Source organism: Phalacrocorax aristotelis, chromosome 4, assembly GCF_949628215.1.
Source record: "Phalacrocorax aristotelis chromosome 4, bGulAri2.1, whole genome shotgun sequence".
NCBI classification, from domain to species: Eukaryota; Metazoa; Chordata; class Aves; order Suliformes; family Phalacrocoracidae; genus Phalacrocorax; species Phalacrocorax aristotelis.
Window position 1 is genome coordinate 32,781,416 of NC_134279.1, and position 18,747 is coordinate 32,800,162.

The 18,747-nt window shown below is 40.9% G+C and overlaps 1 protein-coding gene across 6 annotated transcripts in view; it reads right to left on the reverse strand.

Annotated features, from left to right (window-relative positions):
* CCSER1 (coiled-coil serine rich protein 1) overlaps positions 1-18,747 on the reverse strand; it is a 735,398-nt gene that overhangs the window by 325,136 nt on the left and 391,515 nt on the right. For all 6 annotated transcript variants that reach the window (XM_075090839.1, XM_075090838.1, XM_075090840.1 and 3 more), the window contains exon 8: positions 14,687-14,770. In XM_075090839.1, the coding sequence (XP_074946940.1) occupies positions 14,687-14,770 (84 nt within the window). The remainder of the gene's footprint in view (positions 1-14,686; positions 14,771-18,747) is intronic.

Here is an 18,747-nt window from a genome sequence, read left to right on the forward strand (position 1 = left end):
TCAGAGTAAGGCCAGATCATGTTTGCCTGCTTATACTAAAAGACCTGTCAGTAAAACGCTACATAAAAAGCCAGCAGTCTACAAGTGACACTGCTGCCAGAGACAGGCATATGCGGTGCATTATTTTTAAAGGAGCATATGCCTCAGTGCTTTATCTCAAGGCAAACTTTGGACAAATTTTGTATTTCAGATTTGCTCATTTCTGCAGTGTTACTTTTATGAAATAGTCGGAAACAGAATCACAGTGAGACCAGGAAGACACTACTCTACGCCAATGACATAATCCTTTATCTATGCCAAACACTATGATATGACAACAGGTTGTGATAGGGACTTGAACTCATATGCAGAATCACCTCCACAAGTGCCAAGGAATATTAAAGATGCTATCTGACTGGCAGCTTCTCATCAAGGGCCTGGTATAGACAAGGAATTGAAGCCTAATCCCCATTGTGTGCAATAGGATATGGACACTTTCACGTTCCATGTCTGTCCTGTGGAACTGATTCAGAGAGTAATTACAGCTCAGATAAGCCTGTTCTGGAATACATGCAATTAATTCTCCTGTAAAAAGCGGGGAAAGAAGCCTGACACTTTAATAATGTTTAAGTACACCTAATCTATTTCTTTTCTGCTCCTAATGTTTCCTAAATATGAGGAAGAAAGAGGATTTGAAAGTACTTACAACTGCCTGTCTTATGTAAATCATCTATGGGTCTGTAATATCCCCTCATAAAATAGCCAACATAAAATAATACTAGAAACCAGCAGAATGTAGAGCAAGCAGGTAATCAGTGTAAAAATTAATCCAGAAATTATGATTTATTTTTTTAAATATAAGGACTATTATTCTTTTCAAATAGGAATTGCCTCATTCTTTAAAATTTCAATGGTGACTTTTTTAACATTTTGAAAAAAAGACTGAAGTAATGAATACTTTTTTCTTAACAATTCAAAAACTTGTGTTCAGTATGAATGCACTAATTTGTTTTTTCAAATCTCACTCAGACTGTCAAAACAAGTTGTGATTATAGGACTGTACAATTCAAGGCATCTATATTGGCCTAATGACATTTCAAGGTGATTTTTAGTACTTAACCCAAATGCCTTTCATAAACAGTTCATCAGCAGGATTCAAGTGCATCTCAGGCTTTCTGCTATGCTTCGAAGCGGGATAACAAGTACTCATCTTCACAATACTTCAAAACTGCAGCAATTGGCTAATTGCTCATTATTGAAATCAACCTACAGGAAAGAGCTAAGCTTGTCGTCATTCTACCCTCCAGGAATACACTATATTTGACGGGGGAGGGGGGACAACAGACCAAAACACCAAAACCAACAACAAGAAAACCCCACCGAACAGCACAAACCCATCTACACCCTCCAAATATTTTAACATGGGTTTTGGGCAAGGAAGTGGAACTTGTTTACAACTTGCAAAGATAAAACAAAAAAAGAGCAGTTATGTTTTGTTGAGCTAATTCTAGAATATCTAGTCTTAAAGCATTAATTTCTACAGCTTGAGGGAAAGCTCACTTAGCTAGCACTTTACCCAGCTCTTCCATAAATGTAACAAGTCTAACATTTGATAAAGAGCCACATCCACAGCAGAAAAATACCTCTAACAGCTGGGCTATAAGAAGGATTCATTTCCTAACCTAATTTTGCCTCCAGTTCCACTCAAAATCCACCCAAACCACCTCACTACATTTTTTCATTTTGATGGGACAACACATATGACTCAAGTTACACAGGGACATCAAGGTTGAAAGGACAATGTTGTTAACACTCATTTTTCAGCGTTAATGCCACTGTACCAATGACAGCAGTAGAATAAATGTTACTGCAAGCAGCACTCTTATTTTTGTCACCATACCATAAAAATATTTCCTGCTTAAAGTCATCATAAGTGCCCACACTGTAGTGGAAAAAGATTGATTTGTAAAAGGTACACACAGATGCAATTTCAGAGTAGAGCTCAGTAGGAGACAGCTGAGATTTCAAACAACTGTGTCCAATGAAAACTCAGGCTTTCAATTATTTTTTTTTTTAATTTTTGGGAGAAAAAGAAGAGAACAAGAGCAAGCAAATGACTCCTTTTAACAAATCTTGCAGAATGGACTCACTTTGTTTCTTTGATATTTCTGGATAAAAGGATATTTTCATGAAGGAGTAGAGCACTGAGACAAAGTGATGTTTTAAACCCAAATTTTAAGCTCCTGCTCAAGTTCACCATTTCCAATGAACTTTGGAGCAGTTTTGGATGCCTGACATCTTGGAAGCCAAACTCTCCTCCAATTCCTGAAACAGGTATTTTTCAGGAGATAATGAAAGAATAGAAGAATTGATTCCACTGCTCTTTCTACCTATACTTATTCCTCCAGAGACAACAGACACCCTTCTGGTGACCAAGGGATTCAATCCAAATTTATGGCTGAAAAGAGAACAAACCAAAAAAAAATTGGCAAGGGAGTACTTTTCTAAGTTCTTCTTTCTTTGCTCAGCAGTAGTTGAGGGCTCCTTGCGTTTTATCATTTGCACCTGGGTCTTGTAGCCAAGTACTGAACCCTTATCTTCATTCCTCAAAGATTCACCCTTTTCTCCCTTCAAGAGCTAGATAGCAATTCAGGCAGGGAACTGCTGCTCTGCAGCTTCATCAGCCTAGAGCAAGTCAGCTCACACTCCGTCAATGTTTTCCACCTCGGCTCTGTTAATGGTCTCAAACGTGGTAGAAATACTTTTAAAAAAGTATTTGAAAATTAAAAAGATGAAAAGGCAGAGGGAAAAACTACTAGTAAACTTTAGAAAAACTAGAAAAAAGAAACGAACAAAAGCTCCTGAAGAGCCAAACTTTACCTGAAGTTCACTTTAGGTTAGTTAGAGCTCTGCAGAAGAACTAATTAACCAAGTGTTTCAAATCTACAGGCAAGCATCCAACTTAACAGAAAACCACAAGGAAAGTAGACTTTCATATACATCTCTCAAGAAGTACAAAACTGACTCCCACTCAGATTGATTTTTATGTTAAAGTGCTATCTCTGAATCGACATCACGATGCCAAGATTTTAAGATAGGCAGGTTGTATTTACAACTGTTAAATTTCCGTATTCAGAATGACAATGTTCTGAACATGGGTTGCCCTGAGATACAAGAATAAAAATGGTAGTTATCTGTGAAGTGCTATGTCTGCAATATATTTTAGCTAAGTGAAAAGGTGTACACTTTCATTAACCAAATATTACTGTTCTACTTATCTTTTGTAAACATTCACTTTCCTAATATTTAGTCTTACAAACACATAAATAACCGTAGGATTTGCAGAATATTAAAGCACGTTTCGCATCAATTTTTGCTTGATTTTATGTAAGTGAAGAAAACATTTTTATCAGCATTTTCTAGCAATCACTTCAAATTTCCTTCATTTTTAACAGCTCTAAAAAGAGACCTTGCTTTCCCTGAACAGTCCACTGCTGCATGCGGTTCCTTAAAGCACCTTAGCAATGAGGAGCAAACTGCATGAAGCTTCCATTGGGAAGGCAGAGAAACGCCAAAAAGGGTATTGCAACAACCACCCAGCACCTGGAGTGGCTTCCTTAGCCAGCAGGATGGCAAGCAAAGCTGCAGCAGCAGGGCCTTCCCCTGAGGGCCTGGAGCCCTGCAAAAAGCCCCAGAGGAAACCAGGGAGTGGAAACCCAGATGTATATTTTGGTATGCAGTATTTAGCAGTGCTGGTGTGGCAGGGCCCAGGGCACCTCCTTGAAGAGGACACTGATGTGCAGTGCAAGAGGTTGGGCCCAGACAGACCAGACAGAGCCCTGCTGCTCTTCAGAGTACTTCAAGTTGCATCCTCAACCTCATACAGGCTCATTATAGGCATGAGGGAAACAACAGGGGCTCACTACAAGTATATATAACAGGGGCTTTTTAGATGCTTAAGGTCAAAACTGTGGTTGAAAAGAACTGCTCCATAGCTACCTAACTTCAAAGAAGCCTAAGCTGAGTGGATACATGCGTCCCTGTTCGATTGCTGCGGTCCTTTGGTAAGCAGACTTTAGTGATCCCATGGATGCTGGAAAAGCAATATGGTCACTTTGTTTCCAGAAGGTCATCAAAATGTTCAGTTTGGCACAAGTTCCAAGTGTTTTTTACTGAGGTCTTTTACTAGTCTGTCACTTTAATTCCAGCTGCTCTAGAAATCCTGGCAGCTCTTGCAACACCACACCCTTAAACAAACAAAGCCCCCAACTGTTTAAAGATAAATAGTACTGCAGGACAATATACAGTAGACATTAACAAATACACTGATCATCATTACGCACCTCATGCACATCAATCCTTTCTTCCAATTCTGTAGGCACCCACTACTACTTTTGTTTTAGTAGGGTTCATAACCTTAAGTCCATTTTCTGTGATATCCATCTCTCAATACAGCTTTATTTAGTTCAATAGAAGTAAATGGGATACACTGAGTCCTTTAAAACTTAATTTCAAATTACTAAATGTGGTCTCAAGACTCTTACCCATACTCTCTTTTACAAATCCTACAGTATCAAAACTGAAGTCAGTTAGTCATGGATTAAATGCATGATACTTACACTACCACTCATATGGAAATCCTTATTTCATGATCCTAGAAAGATGTACTTTTCTGTCAGTTATGAGGTACAAGAATTAAATTCCCTATGGGATATTTTTCTGCAATTGACATATATACAGATGAACTTTGACAACAGGTAACAGCAAATGAGCTACAACTCACTGTATCAACACAGGATAATTTTACACTGACGAAATTGTCGACCAGTTAAATAGCATATGTTCTGAACTAGACTGATAAAATTAATGCTCCAGGACCGTGCAGAAGCTTGATGTTCCCTGTGTCCCATTTTGTCATTTAATTTTAGATAATAATTACATAATATATCATTTCCTAAAATAGCCAAATATGAAACAAAGTATATTGATGACTTGTATTTATTTTGCAGACGCTAATATAGCAAAGAACTCTTTCAACCTTGAGCAGCATTACATTTTCCCCATGCAACCTGACACTTAGCTATTTATGCTGGTGTAAAAATATACTGGTATATACTGGTGGTTTTGGTTAGTATATAAAAGATGCAGTAACAGATGGACTTGAATTCTTTCTGTCCAAGTTCTAAGTTAGCTGCCAGGCATCAGACAGAAAGGCACAAAAAGCCCCTGAGCTAGATCAGCTAATTAAGGTCTAATCAAGGAAACAAACTCACCTCTAAAAGTGTGCCTACACAAAATCTAAGGTGCCTGCTGAAAGGGACTGAAAGAGTTGATGTCTCAAACATTGTTGTAAAGCGGGATGTAGTGAACTGCAGGGGGGAAAATGATGGACACAGGGTGTGGGGGGATGCGCAGTCCCAGGTTCTGCTGTGCCTCGCATAGCAACTTGCAGAGGTCATACTAAGTCTGTTGGAGGAAGGGGCTTATGACTGCCTGAAAGACCTGTCGCAACCACGCCTCGCAATGGTGCCTGCGCAGATCACAGAACTTTTGGAACAAGGACCATATAGGCCCACAGGAGGCATAACTGAAGGCGGGGCTTAGATTACAAAAGACACTACAACAAAGAGACTGGTGTGCACCCACCACTGGAGGATCATCATGTCTGTCTGCATCAGCGCTGGATCCAAGCATGGCGATATCTCCCTTTTCTCTCTCTCTCCCCCCTCTCCTTTCTTTTCCTCTTCTTTTCCTTTTACAAATATTCTCAGTAAGAACCCCCACCGTCAACGCTTTTCCATGTTTTCAGGTTTGAGTTGCCTTTTTAAGTACAAGTTACTTCTGCGTTGAAATAAGATGTTTAATTGATTGATTGATGTCTTATCCCCTTAATTTAGTCTGAGAGGATCATTAGAACCTTGGTCACTCTCCTCTTCTCAGGTTGGGACACGACATATTTTATTGGTGTCACGGGCAGGATCCCCTTGTTGGTACTAAAGTGATCATTAAAATTAAGCCTTTACTGTGGCCCCCTCTCTGAGAGGAATAAGGGGAGACAGTCCTCAGAGGACTAACAAGGGATCTGGTCCCTATCATTGTGTGTCCATTACAGCCTTCCTGGGAGGTCTGATTGTAGATCCTACCCCTCTCCTGGATAAATTAGAGGTCTATAAGGCACAAACTTCACCCCCTTGTATGACCTGGGCCCATAATAACTGGTACAATCCATAAGCTGTAACAGACAGAATTTCTACCTTAGCTAAAGAACAAATGTTGGTGCGTGGAAAAAAAAAGTTTTGGTCTGTGGGGTTTTAGGAGCCACCTTGGTGGCAGCACAACAGGATAAACATGACACCCAACAAGCAGAAAAGGAGGCAATAAATCCCTTTGGGATTTAGTGAAGACTTTACAGGAACAGCTAGAAAATGAGACACGCAGTCTCTCTCATCAGCTTGCTGCTGAGCAAGCGACTAACCAGAGACTACATACCGCTCTAACAGGAGGATTAGAGCAGGAAACAATATTAAGGGAGCAATTAGAGAAAACCCATTCCCAAATTGGTGTAGAAAATATGGATGTAAACTTTGATGCAGGAAGAGAGCTGGAATTGTTATACCCTCTTACAGACTTAGAGCATGTATAAGAAATGTATTTTCCTGGAAAGGGAGAAGCCAGAGCGCAACCCCTATTTAAGACCTAAACTATAGTTGTCGGACCAGGAGGAGCTCAGCACATTAACACCCATATTGTTCCTATTCCCCTACCGATTTGGCTAAAAATCAAGAAAAATATTCCTGGGGAACCCTGAGAGACGGAAACTGAATACGTATGGAGGGTGTCCCTTACCAGGGATGACTGTATCTTGCTGAATGAGGATGAAGCAAGAGGATACTGAGGACTGGGAGGTTTTATAACCTTAAGAGACAATCGAGAGTCTTGATCCCAGACCTAAAGAGTTGTGTATTGGGCAGGTGGATTAGATCCAATGGAGAAGGGGGACCCCTTTGTTGATTAAAATGCCTACAGCAAGGTATGTCCTAGAGAGTGTACAGAACCACATGCCCCTAGTCAATGCATGACTAAATACTTGCTCCACAACAACCGTCCCACCCGCAATATGTGGCTGACCCCAAAAGATTTCAGTCTTTTGTAAGAGAAGTACCTGATGCTTTAAAATTATATGCAGTACAACTACAAGATCGGTTGAGAACACCCTAGCCCCAGACACGGGGGGTGGCCCTCAGAGGTAACATGGGGGGAGGTAACACAGGAGCTAATTAATTATGGGAGGTGAATTGGTTTTAACAGCTAGGGAGAGACCAAATCCAAAGTGGATCTCATAAGGATGGAAGAGAACGGGGGTGGGGGGGAACAACCTATGCCTATGCACAATCCCCAACTCTCCCTGGCGAGACCGACATGACCCCCGATAATAAAAGATACGCTTTGTGGACAGAAGGCATTTGAAAAGGGGTTCCCCAGGAGATGATAGATGGGTTGCCCACTCCTAATTTGGAAAGTTTGGTGAAAAGTTGGGACAAGATAAAAGAAACCCTGCCCCTCAAAAAACCTGAAGGTCTCTTTGCCCGACCCCAAGAACACAGGAAGGTGACCCCATCCACTCCCCTGACCACTGAGTTGATTACTTTAGATAGACTCGAGTCTGGAAACTCCCTCTGCCATTCCCAATAAGTGAGCAGGGGGATGGCGGGTAGGTTTACTTGACAAGGCTCACAGAAACTGCAAAGGGAGATTTATTGATCACTTTTCCTCTGGGCCCCTTTCAGACTCCTGTTACCTTTCTAGTAGACACAGGAGCTCAGATGTCAGCTCTCCAGACAGATGTCACTGACCACAATGGCACAGTTGCTGACAGAAAACAGATTTAGGTTATAGATGTTTTTGGAAACTTTAAATCACAGCTAACAGCTCCAGTTAAGTGCTGGATGCCTGGAGAGGGAACTGCAGCTGAAGTTACTATGATCCCAGGTGCTTTCCCAGTGAATATTCAGAGGATGGACTTAGTCAGAGAAAACACAACCCAGATATTTCCATCATAGCCTGACCCTTGTATGATATGACTTGTAAAAGGGCCTCTTGGGAGCGGACCACTGTCCACGAGGAAGCTCTAAAATTACTGATCTTTGAGACTGGAGTATATCTGGCCCTAGGGCCAATAAACCTGACCAATTTGCTCTATACCGAATGGGGTTTTGCAATTCATGGGCTATCAATACACATGTGGCAACGCAGACCTGACGGCCCAACTTGCCCTATCCTGTTCCATTCACAAAGTTTGAAGGATGCAGAAAAAAGATATTTGGCTTGGGAAAACAACCCTTTTGTAGTAAATCTAGCCTTACAAGAAGCTGATTTACTAATTATTTAGAAAAGGGCCTTTTAAAGTTCTGAAACCGATATTGACTGGAACTCCACCTCCTTCAGGGGTTACACACTGGGAAACTGTGAGAAAGTGGTATGCACACCTAGACCACCACTGTCACACGCATAAAACAAAAGACAGAGAACCTAAAACAATGCAGATACAAAAGCCATCCAGAAATCAACCGGAACTTCCTTCTTACCTAAAACTTGTTCCTCCATTTGAACCCCCCTTAAAAATAATGTATGTTTTACTGATGCATCCTCCAAAAGAGAGAGGAAGATACGGAAATGCTGGGCAGGAGCCTTACAACTTGATTCGGGGGAACGAATTGTAACAGAAGGAGAGGGAAGTGCTCAAGTAGGGGAACTGATAGCAGTCTGGAGTGTGATAAAGAAAGAGGCTGAGAACAAAAACCCAGTGTTCATCTATACAGGCTCATATGTTGTATTTAAAGGATATACTGAATGGCTCCCTTTCTGGGAACAAAATCAATGGGAAGTTAATCAAGTACCTGTGTGGTAAAGAGAAAAATTGAAGGAAATTTTGAACGTTTCTAAACGGGACATTCTTAGTGGGACGGGTTGCTGTGCATCAACAGGGAGATCACCCAGCCCACATTTGGAATAACCAAGTAGACTCACTAACCTGTTTAGCCACAGTGACAGTAGAAACTGAAGGAGGAAAGTAGAAACATTCGTTAGAATGGTTACACATGAAACATGGTCATTCAGGATTTAAAGACCTTTACAAAGAGGCCAGCAGTAGGGGGTAGCCTGTCACTTGAGACTAGTGTAAGAGTCATCTCTAGTTGTGGTCAGTGCCGCACCTGAGAGCCCCCTCCACTTGTGGAGCAGGAATAGGCTCCAGGAGACTTAGCAGGTTGATTATAAAGGACCCTTTAGGAAGTCAGACAGGAAGCGATATATCCTTGTTGGGGTAGAGGTGATATCGGGGCTTACGCAGGCTAAGGCCTTTGCAAGAGCAACTAGAGACAAAACCGTAAAAGGGTTGAACATATGGTTTAGTTACCTACCAAAACCCCAATCGATCCAATCAGATAATGGCAGCCACTTTACTGCTGGGGTGGTTCAGGTATGAGCAAAAGGAAAGGGAATACAGTGGGCATTTCACTTCCCCTATTACCCACAAGTGAATGGGATAGTGGAAAGAAGAAATGGGTTGCTGAAACATGTCCTCAAACCCCACAATTCCAGATGGCCTGCGCAACTACCCAGTGCTGTAACAAAAGTGAATAGTCACTGGTGGGCAAACAGATGTCCCAGGCTCACCACGATTTATCCCAGATCCCCCTCCCACCTCTCAGAGAAAAGGGAACCAAAAGATCCAGTAAAACCACTTCACAACCTAGGACAACATGTTCTGGTAGATATACCAACAGTAGGACAAATATCCTTAACTCTAAAAATCCCACTTAATCTCTATTCCTGGGTAGCCACTGATACTCACGGAAGGGATCACTCAATCAACACTAGATAAATTGTGCCATCGTGTTGAACTCACTTTTGTTCAATATTAGCTTCTCCAAGATCTTCTGAGCTCCCTTCTGTATGATTGTCAAACAAATTCTTCATTATAGCAATGTTTACTCTACAAATTGTGCGTTGGCCTCAGTGAATGACATATTTTGACATATTTAATGATCGTTGTGGAGACCCTTTCATGAACCCTATGTTTATGTTGCTGCCCTTGGTGGTTGTTTGCACCATTGGTTTGATTCTCTGCATTGTTTTTTGTATGCTATAACAGAGCACGATGCTTCGGGGAGTCCTCCTTTTCACCTTCGCTCTTCCTTGGGGAGGGAAGAGGAAGTTAATCCCCCAGTTTAGCTTGGGAACTGATTCAAGGGTTCGTACACATCTGGAATCATACTGACCAAGGAGTTTGCGTTCAAATTCCTAAATCTGCAGGAAAAGGTATCGGCTTTGCTATTATTAATCTTATTTTTTCCCAGCTATTGGAAAGTAAGTTAAACACAATTGTTAAGATTTGTACTGCCAATTGCACCTGGGGCAGAGTGAGAGCTCCATCTGAGAGTCAATATAATAACATTCTTTATTTTAACGGGGGCTGGAGAATTAATCAGGATGCATTTGATCAAATTTCCCCAGCAAATTGGACTGACCTTTGGAACAAGACATGTAATAGATGGAAAACGAGTGAGCCAGTAACTCCCGAACTGGAGGCCCCATTCCTATTACCAGTATCTCCTTGTCTTGAAGATTTGAACGTACATAATGTGTCAGGTAAATCATAGAATCATAGAATCGTTAAGGTTGGAAAAGACCCTAAAGATCATCGAGTCCAACCGCTAACCTATCACTGCCAAGTCCACCACTAAACCATATCCCAAAGCACCACATCTACCCTTCTTTTAAATGCCTCCAGGGATGGAGGCTCCACCACCTCCCTGGGCAGCCTGTTCCAATGCCTGACAACCCTTTCAGGGAAGAATTTTTTCCTAATATCCAACCTAAACTTCCCTTGGCACAGCTTGAGGTCATTTCCTCTTGTCCTATCGTTTGTTACTAGGAAGAAGAGACCAACCCCCGCCTCGCTACAACCTCCTTTCAGGTAGCTGTAGAGAGGCATAAGGTCTCCCCTCAGCCTCCTTGTCTCCAGGCTAAACAACCCCAGTTTTCCCTCAACCTCTCCTCAGAAGACTTGCTCTCTAGACCCTTCACCAACTTTGTTGCCCTTCTTTGGACATGCTCCAGCACCTCAATGACCTTCTTGTAGTGACGGGACCAAAATTGAACACAGTATTCAAGGTGTGGCCTCACCAGTGCCGAGTACAGGGGCACGATCACCTCCCTGCTCCTGCTGGCCACACTATTCCTGATACAAGCCAGGATGCTGTTGGCCTTCTTGGCCGCCTGGGCACACTGCTGGCTCATGTTCAGCCAGCTGTCAACCAACACCCACTGGATCAGATACTTCTCTAGCCTAGAAATTAAATCTACGAAGCACAAACAACCCTGTGCTCTGTTTCTGGATACTTACACATTAGTTTAACTGCATTCAGCTCACTGTAAGAATCCCCATAGGATATCGTGCATCCAAGTCCCCTTTTGGCCCCCAACCCCCGAGACAGAACCTTTTGATCATCCCTATACAGTTAGATCGTCTCCTACGTGGTGCATACAAATCCCTGACCACCCAGGACAAGAATATGGTAAAATTAATAGAACTAGATATGAGTGGACTTGGTCTATCGATCATATGTTGTATGGAGATACTGATCCTGATCATCCTGTTGATGAGGAGAATGTTGAAATTCCCTCCCCAGAATACTCTGAATTAATCTTAAATTGTATCACAGGTGCAGGAGACCCTGCTGAGACAGGGTACTTCCCTGAACTTCAAACCTATATAGAGTATATGTGTGCTTACTGGGGACAGCCTTCCAGAGATTTTCAAAATTCAGACAATAGATACAATGGAATGTGGAACATGGGGAGAACTGCCATTAGGTGCAGTATTCCCACCTCCCATGGCCTGGGACACCGTACAGTATGGGATAGAGACCTACAGGGTATTTGGGTACCCAGAGATTACTATAATCAATGCAATACAGCATTAGACCCAGCCCCACTTGGAACTTTATGGGAGCATTCAAAGAGAAAAATATATTCTCATCTTAATGTAAGAAGACATGCCAGATTGTGATGTGGAATAGGAGTCCCTACAACGTGTCCTTCCAGAGTGTTTCACTTCTCAAGGACTCATCAAAACAGAAGGCACCGAGAAAGTAGTGAGCCCAAGGTGTGACCCAAGTGAGCGATGCATGGAGTCTGGATACCTGGTTATTATACCTGAGGCATGACCACGTCTCTAATGTTAGAAAATATATTCACCCCATTTGTAACCCTTAAAAGACATCAATTTGTCTTAGAAAATTTAACCTGGCAAGTACACATCCTGAGCAACTAGATCGAGCATGCCTTTGGGGAAATAGATGTACAGATTTAGCAGGTCTCTAAAGTGACTTTGCAAAACAGACTAGCTTTAGATATGTTATTATGAAAAGAGCAAGGTGTATGTGGAATGTTGAATCTTACTGATGGAGGATGCTGCCTCACCATACACAATGCTACCAGTACTCTAGAAGAAGCATGGAAGAAAATGAAAGAAGCATCAGAAAAAAAAACAGACAACCTTTCCAATCCATGCAGCTGACGGACCGGTTCGACAGTTGGGACCCTAAATACTGGCTTAGCTCCCTCCTCAACACACTAGGACTTACTGGTTGGGGAAAATGGTTTTTGAATATTATTGTAACGATAGGCTGCGGGCTCTTGGTTTTAACAATCGGCATAGTGTCATGGTTTAGCCCTAGTCAGCAGCTAAGCACCACACAGCCGCTCGCTCACTCCCCCCACCCCTGTGGGACTGGGGAGAGAATCGGAAGGGCCAAAGTAAGAAAACTCGTGGGTTGAGATAAGAACAGTTTAATAACTAAAATAAAACAGTAGTAGTAATAATAATATAATGAAAAAGAAAATAAAGTGGGGTAGTGGGGGGGTGAAACCTCAGGAGGAGGGGAAAAAACCCCAAACAACAAGCAATGCAACTGCTCACCACCCACCAAACGAGACCACTGGTCCCCGAGCCAATTCCCCCCAGTTAATATACTGGGCATGACATCATATGATATGGAATATCCCTTTGGTCACTTTGGATCAGCTGTCCTGGTGTGTGCCCTCCCAGCTTCTTGTGCACTCGGCAGAGCATGAGAGGCAGGAAAAGTTCTTGACTAGTACAAGCACTACTTAGCGACAACTACACCTCAGTGTGTTATCAATATTATTCTCATACTAAGTCCAAAACACAGCACTATACCAGCTACGGTGAAGCAAATTAACCCTATTCCAGCTAAAAGCATGACACACGTTGCAAAACATATGATTTCATGAACACTACTTTCTCTATCTTCTCTATCCTCTGTCCTCTATGTCAGTATCACCACTCAGGAAGATTATATAGATGATGTTTGAGCCACTGGGTGGTGCGAGGGACTGAAAGAGTTGATGTCTCAAACATTGTTGTAAAGTGGGATGTAGTGAACTGCAGGGGGGAAAATGATGGACACAGGGTGTGGGGGGATGCGCAGTCCCAGGTTCTGCTGTGCCTCGCATAGCAACTTGCAGAGGTCATACTAAGTCTGTTGGAGGAAGGGGCTTATGACTGCCTGAAAGACCTGTCGCAACCACGCCTCGCAATGGTGCCTGCGCAGATCACAGAACTTTTGGAACAAGGACCATATAGGCCCACAGGAGGCATAACTGAAGGCGGGGCTTAGATTACAAAAGACACTACAACAAAGAGACTGGTGTGTACCCACCACTGGAGGATCATCATGTCTGTCTGCATCAGCGCTGGATCCAAGCATGGTGATATCTCCCTTTTCTCTCTCTCTCCCCCCTCTCCTTTCTTTTCCTCTTCTTAATTTAATTTAGTTTAATTAAATTAGTTTAGTTTAGAGAGTTAATTTAGTCTGAGAGGATCTTGGTCACTCTCCCTCCTCCTCTCAGGTTGGGACACGACACCTGCACATCTGCAGCTTCCACGGAAGCAATGTATGTGATGAAAGTCTTTCTGAATATGGCAACACTATATGCTTTCTCTGCAGAGTCTTTGAGTTCTCTGTGAGAGAGGAGATGGAGACAACCCTCTCTTTTAATTAAGAAAATTGAATGCATGTGTCTTAATCATGCTCCATCAAAAATGGAATTTTAAATTTATGCTAGTACAGTCTTAATAGGACAGTAAAAGTTCACGTTTTTAGGTTTTTTAATTGCTATATCACATATTTTACCTCAGGGAAAAAATAGAAGGAAAGGTTCAGCAAGCATAAGAACATTTGTTATTTTATTTAATGGCATCTATTATGAAGAAAAAAGTATTTCATTTTCTACTGAACAATCTTGTAGATGTGAAAAGCACCTCATGGGAAAAGTGGTCACAATTCATCAGGACACATGCATGGCCCTTCAAGTTTTCTGGCAAATGCATACAGTGCTGGGCTACTTCTCTGCCTCTTTGATACTGCAAGACAACTGTCAACACAATCTTTTAAGGGAAACTTCTACCAGCAGTGCATCTAGACAGTAGCCACTTCAGAGGCTGACAAGTCACTAGAAATACAAAGTCAGTGTTATCAGTGTTTGTCTGAATGATTAACATAGCCTTAGGCTAGCTGTGCTGTAGAGGGTGTGAAATTGTATTTCTTTAGTTTCTGGTCTGATGAGTGACATTATCAGGTAAATGAACTTAAAAAAAGCAATTGCTTCTCCTACTTACCAGGTCCTCACGAAGCTGGGCTATGAGTTCATCCCTCTCCTTCAGCTGGAGCTTCAGCACTGAGCATTCATCTTTTATTCCATCCTACAAAACATCAAAAGAGATGTTACGATAGGCTTAACGCTTTTACTTTGCTCTTGACAAGAAAAGGCTGATTCATATAGTGTGAGATAATTACATTCAAGTAATGAAACTCAATTCTCCTTTGTCGTGTGGTATTTTCAATAACATATTCTAAGTTGCTGCATAAACAAATTAATGCATTCAAAGATATTACATAGAAATGTGAATAGCTCCCTGCACAGAAGTCCATTTCATTGTTTTCTGAATCTTTTAAGCCTTTTTCCTGAAGATCCTATCAGGTCTTTCCTTTTCAGTTAAGGAACAGCTATGAAATGTAATTTTACTCATACAAAACAACATTAGAGAAATATCAATTTAGAAGCATTGTTGTGGATCTCTTGATCTTGGAGAGGATGAAGAAGTAAGCACAACATTCACAGGAAAAGTAAAACACCTTTCCCATGCATATATCTTTTGTCCCACATCAGCCAAAACAGCAGCAGTTCTGGTATTAACAGCGGGGAAGAAAGAAAATAGTTACCACTTAGCGATATAATCATTGACTACAACTCAATTTGACTTGCATGATAATGAACCTAGTAGCTAAAACTGTAGCCAAACCCAGGTCCATGAGGCAGTCTGCAAGCTGTCCCCAGGCAATTTTGTGAGTTCATATAAGCCTAAATACCTTATTTAGAGATAAAACGTCAATCATATATTTTTGTGTTATTGTGATAAACATCTGAAAGGAGAAACTCAAATGAAATGACTGAACCATTGAAGGGAAAAAAAAAAACACCAAAAATAAAACTCACCACACACAACCAACTAACCCTCCAGCTGGCTGGCTGGTCATACACCTATAAATGAAGTGTTGTATCCTCACATCCTTCTAGTACAGAGGCATATTTGCAAAGTTTGGGAAATTTTCTGGTTTGGAGTATCATATTTTCCCCAAATAAACCCAAGCCATACAACAAGAAAACTTTTGGGAATATAGTGATATTTGCATAATACTTTTGTACTTAGTTTAAAAATAAGAAAGTTGGGCCTGTAGCTAACAAGTGATAGAAGTGCAGAATTTATTTAGACCATGAAGAGCTCAGGAGTTCAAAAGGGCATAACCAGGGTAATAAACTTGAACGCAGTCAGGACTAATGTGTTTGCAACTCCAAAAGAACATACAAATATGAGACAGAAAAAAAGTAGTGTGAAGTCCCTTTTTCTCAGTTAAATCTGCAGTTATAATAATTACCTTTCAAAGTAATTATATTGCTCATCATTTGCTCTAACAGAACGTGAAAAAGAAACAAGACATTCTACACATATAAAACCACAAATATTTACAACTACAATAAAAAGAGATATCCCATTTCTGGCAGACAGACAATAAACCTGCTTACACAATACTTCAGTGCTCTGTACAGATCTCATGAAAGATTCAAATTTAGAAAAAAAACCAGGACTCGTACCATCTCCTTTAGGGAAAAACTCACAGGAGTTTTTCTTTCCTATATGATATAGAAGCATTTCACTCCTACTATCTACTAATAGATCACTGTTTAGGAATGCTAGCTGAAAATAAAATACTAATACATTGCAGAATACAGCCCTCAGCACACAGAGTATGTTATTAGTACCTATTTAAAGTTTTTGGTTGGGAAAAATACCTGCTTATAAAAATACATTTTAAAGTATCATGAACTTCACTATTATTTTATCAAAGCAAGTTCTTTATTTAAACGAGAATGGTTTTAAAGCCAATGTGGCATTAGCTATTATACCTCAATTTCTAGTTACATTATTCTGATTTCTTTTTGTCAGCATGGATTCACATTGTTGCTATCTGCTCATTTTCCCCCTTTGTAACTGATTTAAAAAAAAAAAAAAGGTTAGCTGAATACACACTGGAAGAAGGGAAATGACAAGGTCCCGTAACCACGACTATTACAAATACAACTTTTTAAAAGCATGCAAAGGAAACACAGTAATCAAGCCTGTAATAGTGTATAGCAACTAGAGCAGGAAAGATTTTTGAAATTATCTTTGGCAGTAGGTATCATCTAAGAGCCAATGCAGGCCTCCCTTGGACAAGTGTGAGCTTGAAGAAAGGTTTTGCCTCCCAAAGCTTCCAAAAACTTAAAAAAAAAATAATCACAGTGCATCTCTCCTGGCAAAAAGCCATCATGCACCCAGCTGGATCTTCCTCATCTACACAAGGCACAGACCTCTGTCGTGCAGCATAGTTCTTCAGGCACTTAACTTCTATATTCCATGCAACAATTTTCTCACAGAATATAGACCATAAACGTCATTACAGTTTGAAGAAAAACATCTATGGCTAAGACAATTTTTCACTTGTCTTGCCACATATCAGTGAAACTCTGATTAACATGCCAGTGGGACATGATTCTCGTAAATTGATACTCCACACGATCAGCTCCTATGCAGACCATTGCAGCTTAGTAAAAACGCATCCTGCAATTTCGGGAAGACCCAGGGTGCTGGGATCCTTGAGACTATGATGTGAGGGTTGGACCCATGCCCTTCGTACATTTGCCAGCTCTAGAGAAAAGAATAACTATTGTTTCCATCCCTTGCTTAAACAACTTTTGGTATTAGGCTAAGCTAGCAGCAGTTAGGTAAACATAACTGCAGAATGCAAGTGATACAATCATTGCCACCAAACAGAAGACTTCATCTGCACCCAAGCACCTCAGCAAGGACTGTCCTTAGGATTTCCCTGCAAATTGCTGTGCAGGCACATCAACATGTATGCAGGAGGTACCCAGAAACACCTAGTAAAAGAGAAATGCTAGCAATTTCCACGTTTTTATGTTACTGTTTAGTAAAAGAAGTCATAATAAACATAGGCTATATTCCACCCACTCTACATCACACTGGGTTTGCAAGCAGCAGAGAGCTCTTTTTCTTATTGAACACATTCTAGAATTATGATTTTATAATCCCATTTTGCTGCATGGTATCTGTGCAGGCATCGTTTGTTCTGCAAATGTAAAACAAAAGGGAAAAGACAAATGGTGCTTGGTGTTTCTTCTGTTTCTATTATATTTTGAGGAAATTTCTGCTATAATACCAACTGAAAACATGAATAGAAGAAAGAAAATACCGCACAGGAATAAAAAAAAAAAGAAGTCGACCGCAGAAAGGCTTGGTTAATTTCAATATCCCATACATTTGTCTGAATGTAGTACTAACAGAATAAAAAAATATTATAGAACTGATTACCTGTTGCCTAAACAGTGAAGGAAGGAAGGAGAGGATGCTCAGAAAACAAACAATACCCCAAACCCACACCCTCCAAAAAAAAAAAGGCAAACAAACAAGCAAAAAACCCACATTCTTGCGCAACAGCCAAAATATTTCAGTGAAGGCTTGTGTGGAGGATACCAAAGAAGTAGCATGCCATTGAAAGGTACAGGGGCAGGAAAAGCTGGTGGAATGCTGGGTTATTTATTAGTCTGGGGTAAACAGCGATGTATATCAGATAGTGTGAGTTCAGAAACAGAACACTTTTACTCCTTAGAAGGCCTGAAATATTTCATTATTTACTGTGAGACCGTTGTACAGTGCAAGGATGCTATGGAACGACCAGGAAGTTTGTTCAGAAAAGCTTCTTAAGATGAATGAGGAAGAGGAGACACAGTCCAACAGGGATTTATATTAAAATATAAACTACCTGAAAACCAGAATTCTCTTCTAAGGAATTGTCACAATAACAGACATCAAAAAGGAAGGGCCTTGAAAAGGATGGCCTGCCTTCAGCAGAGCATGCAATCAGGGTATTGTGAGTCTACATTGCAATTACAAAGCTGGAAGGAACTTTTCCCAAAATAAAGTAGGGCTTTTTATTATAACTTTGAAAATGTTGGGGCTGCACGATTCAGGCTCTTCACTATCCCCACATTACAATAGCTCCTTGATCCATGTATTAATATGTTTAGAAAAATAAGCTTATTTATAATGCTGGTTATGAT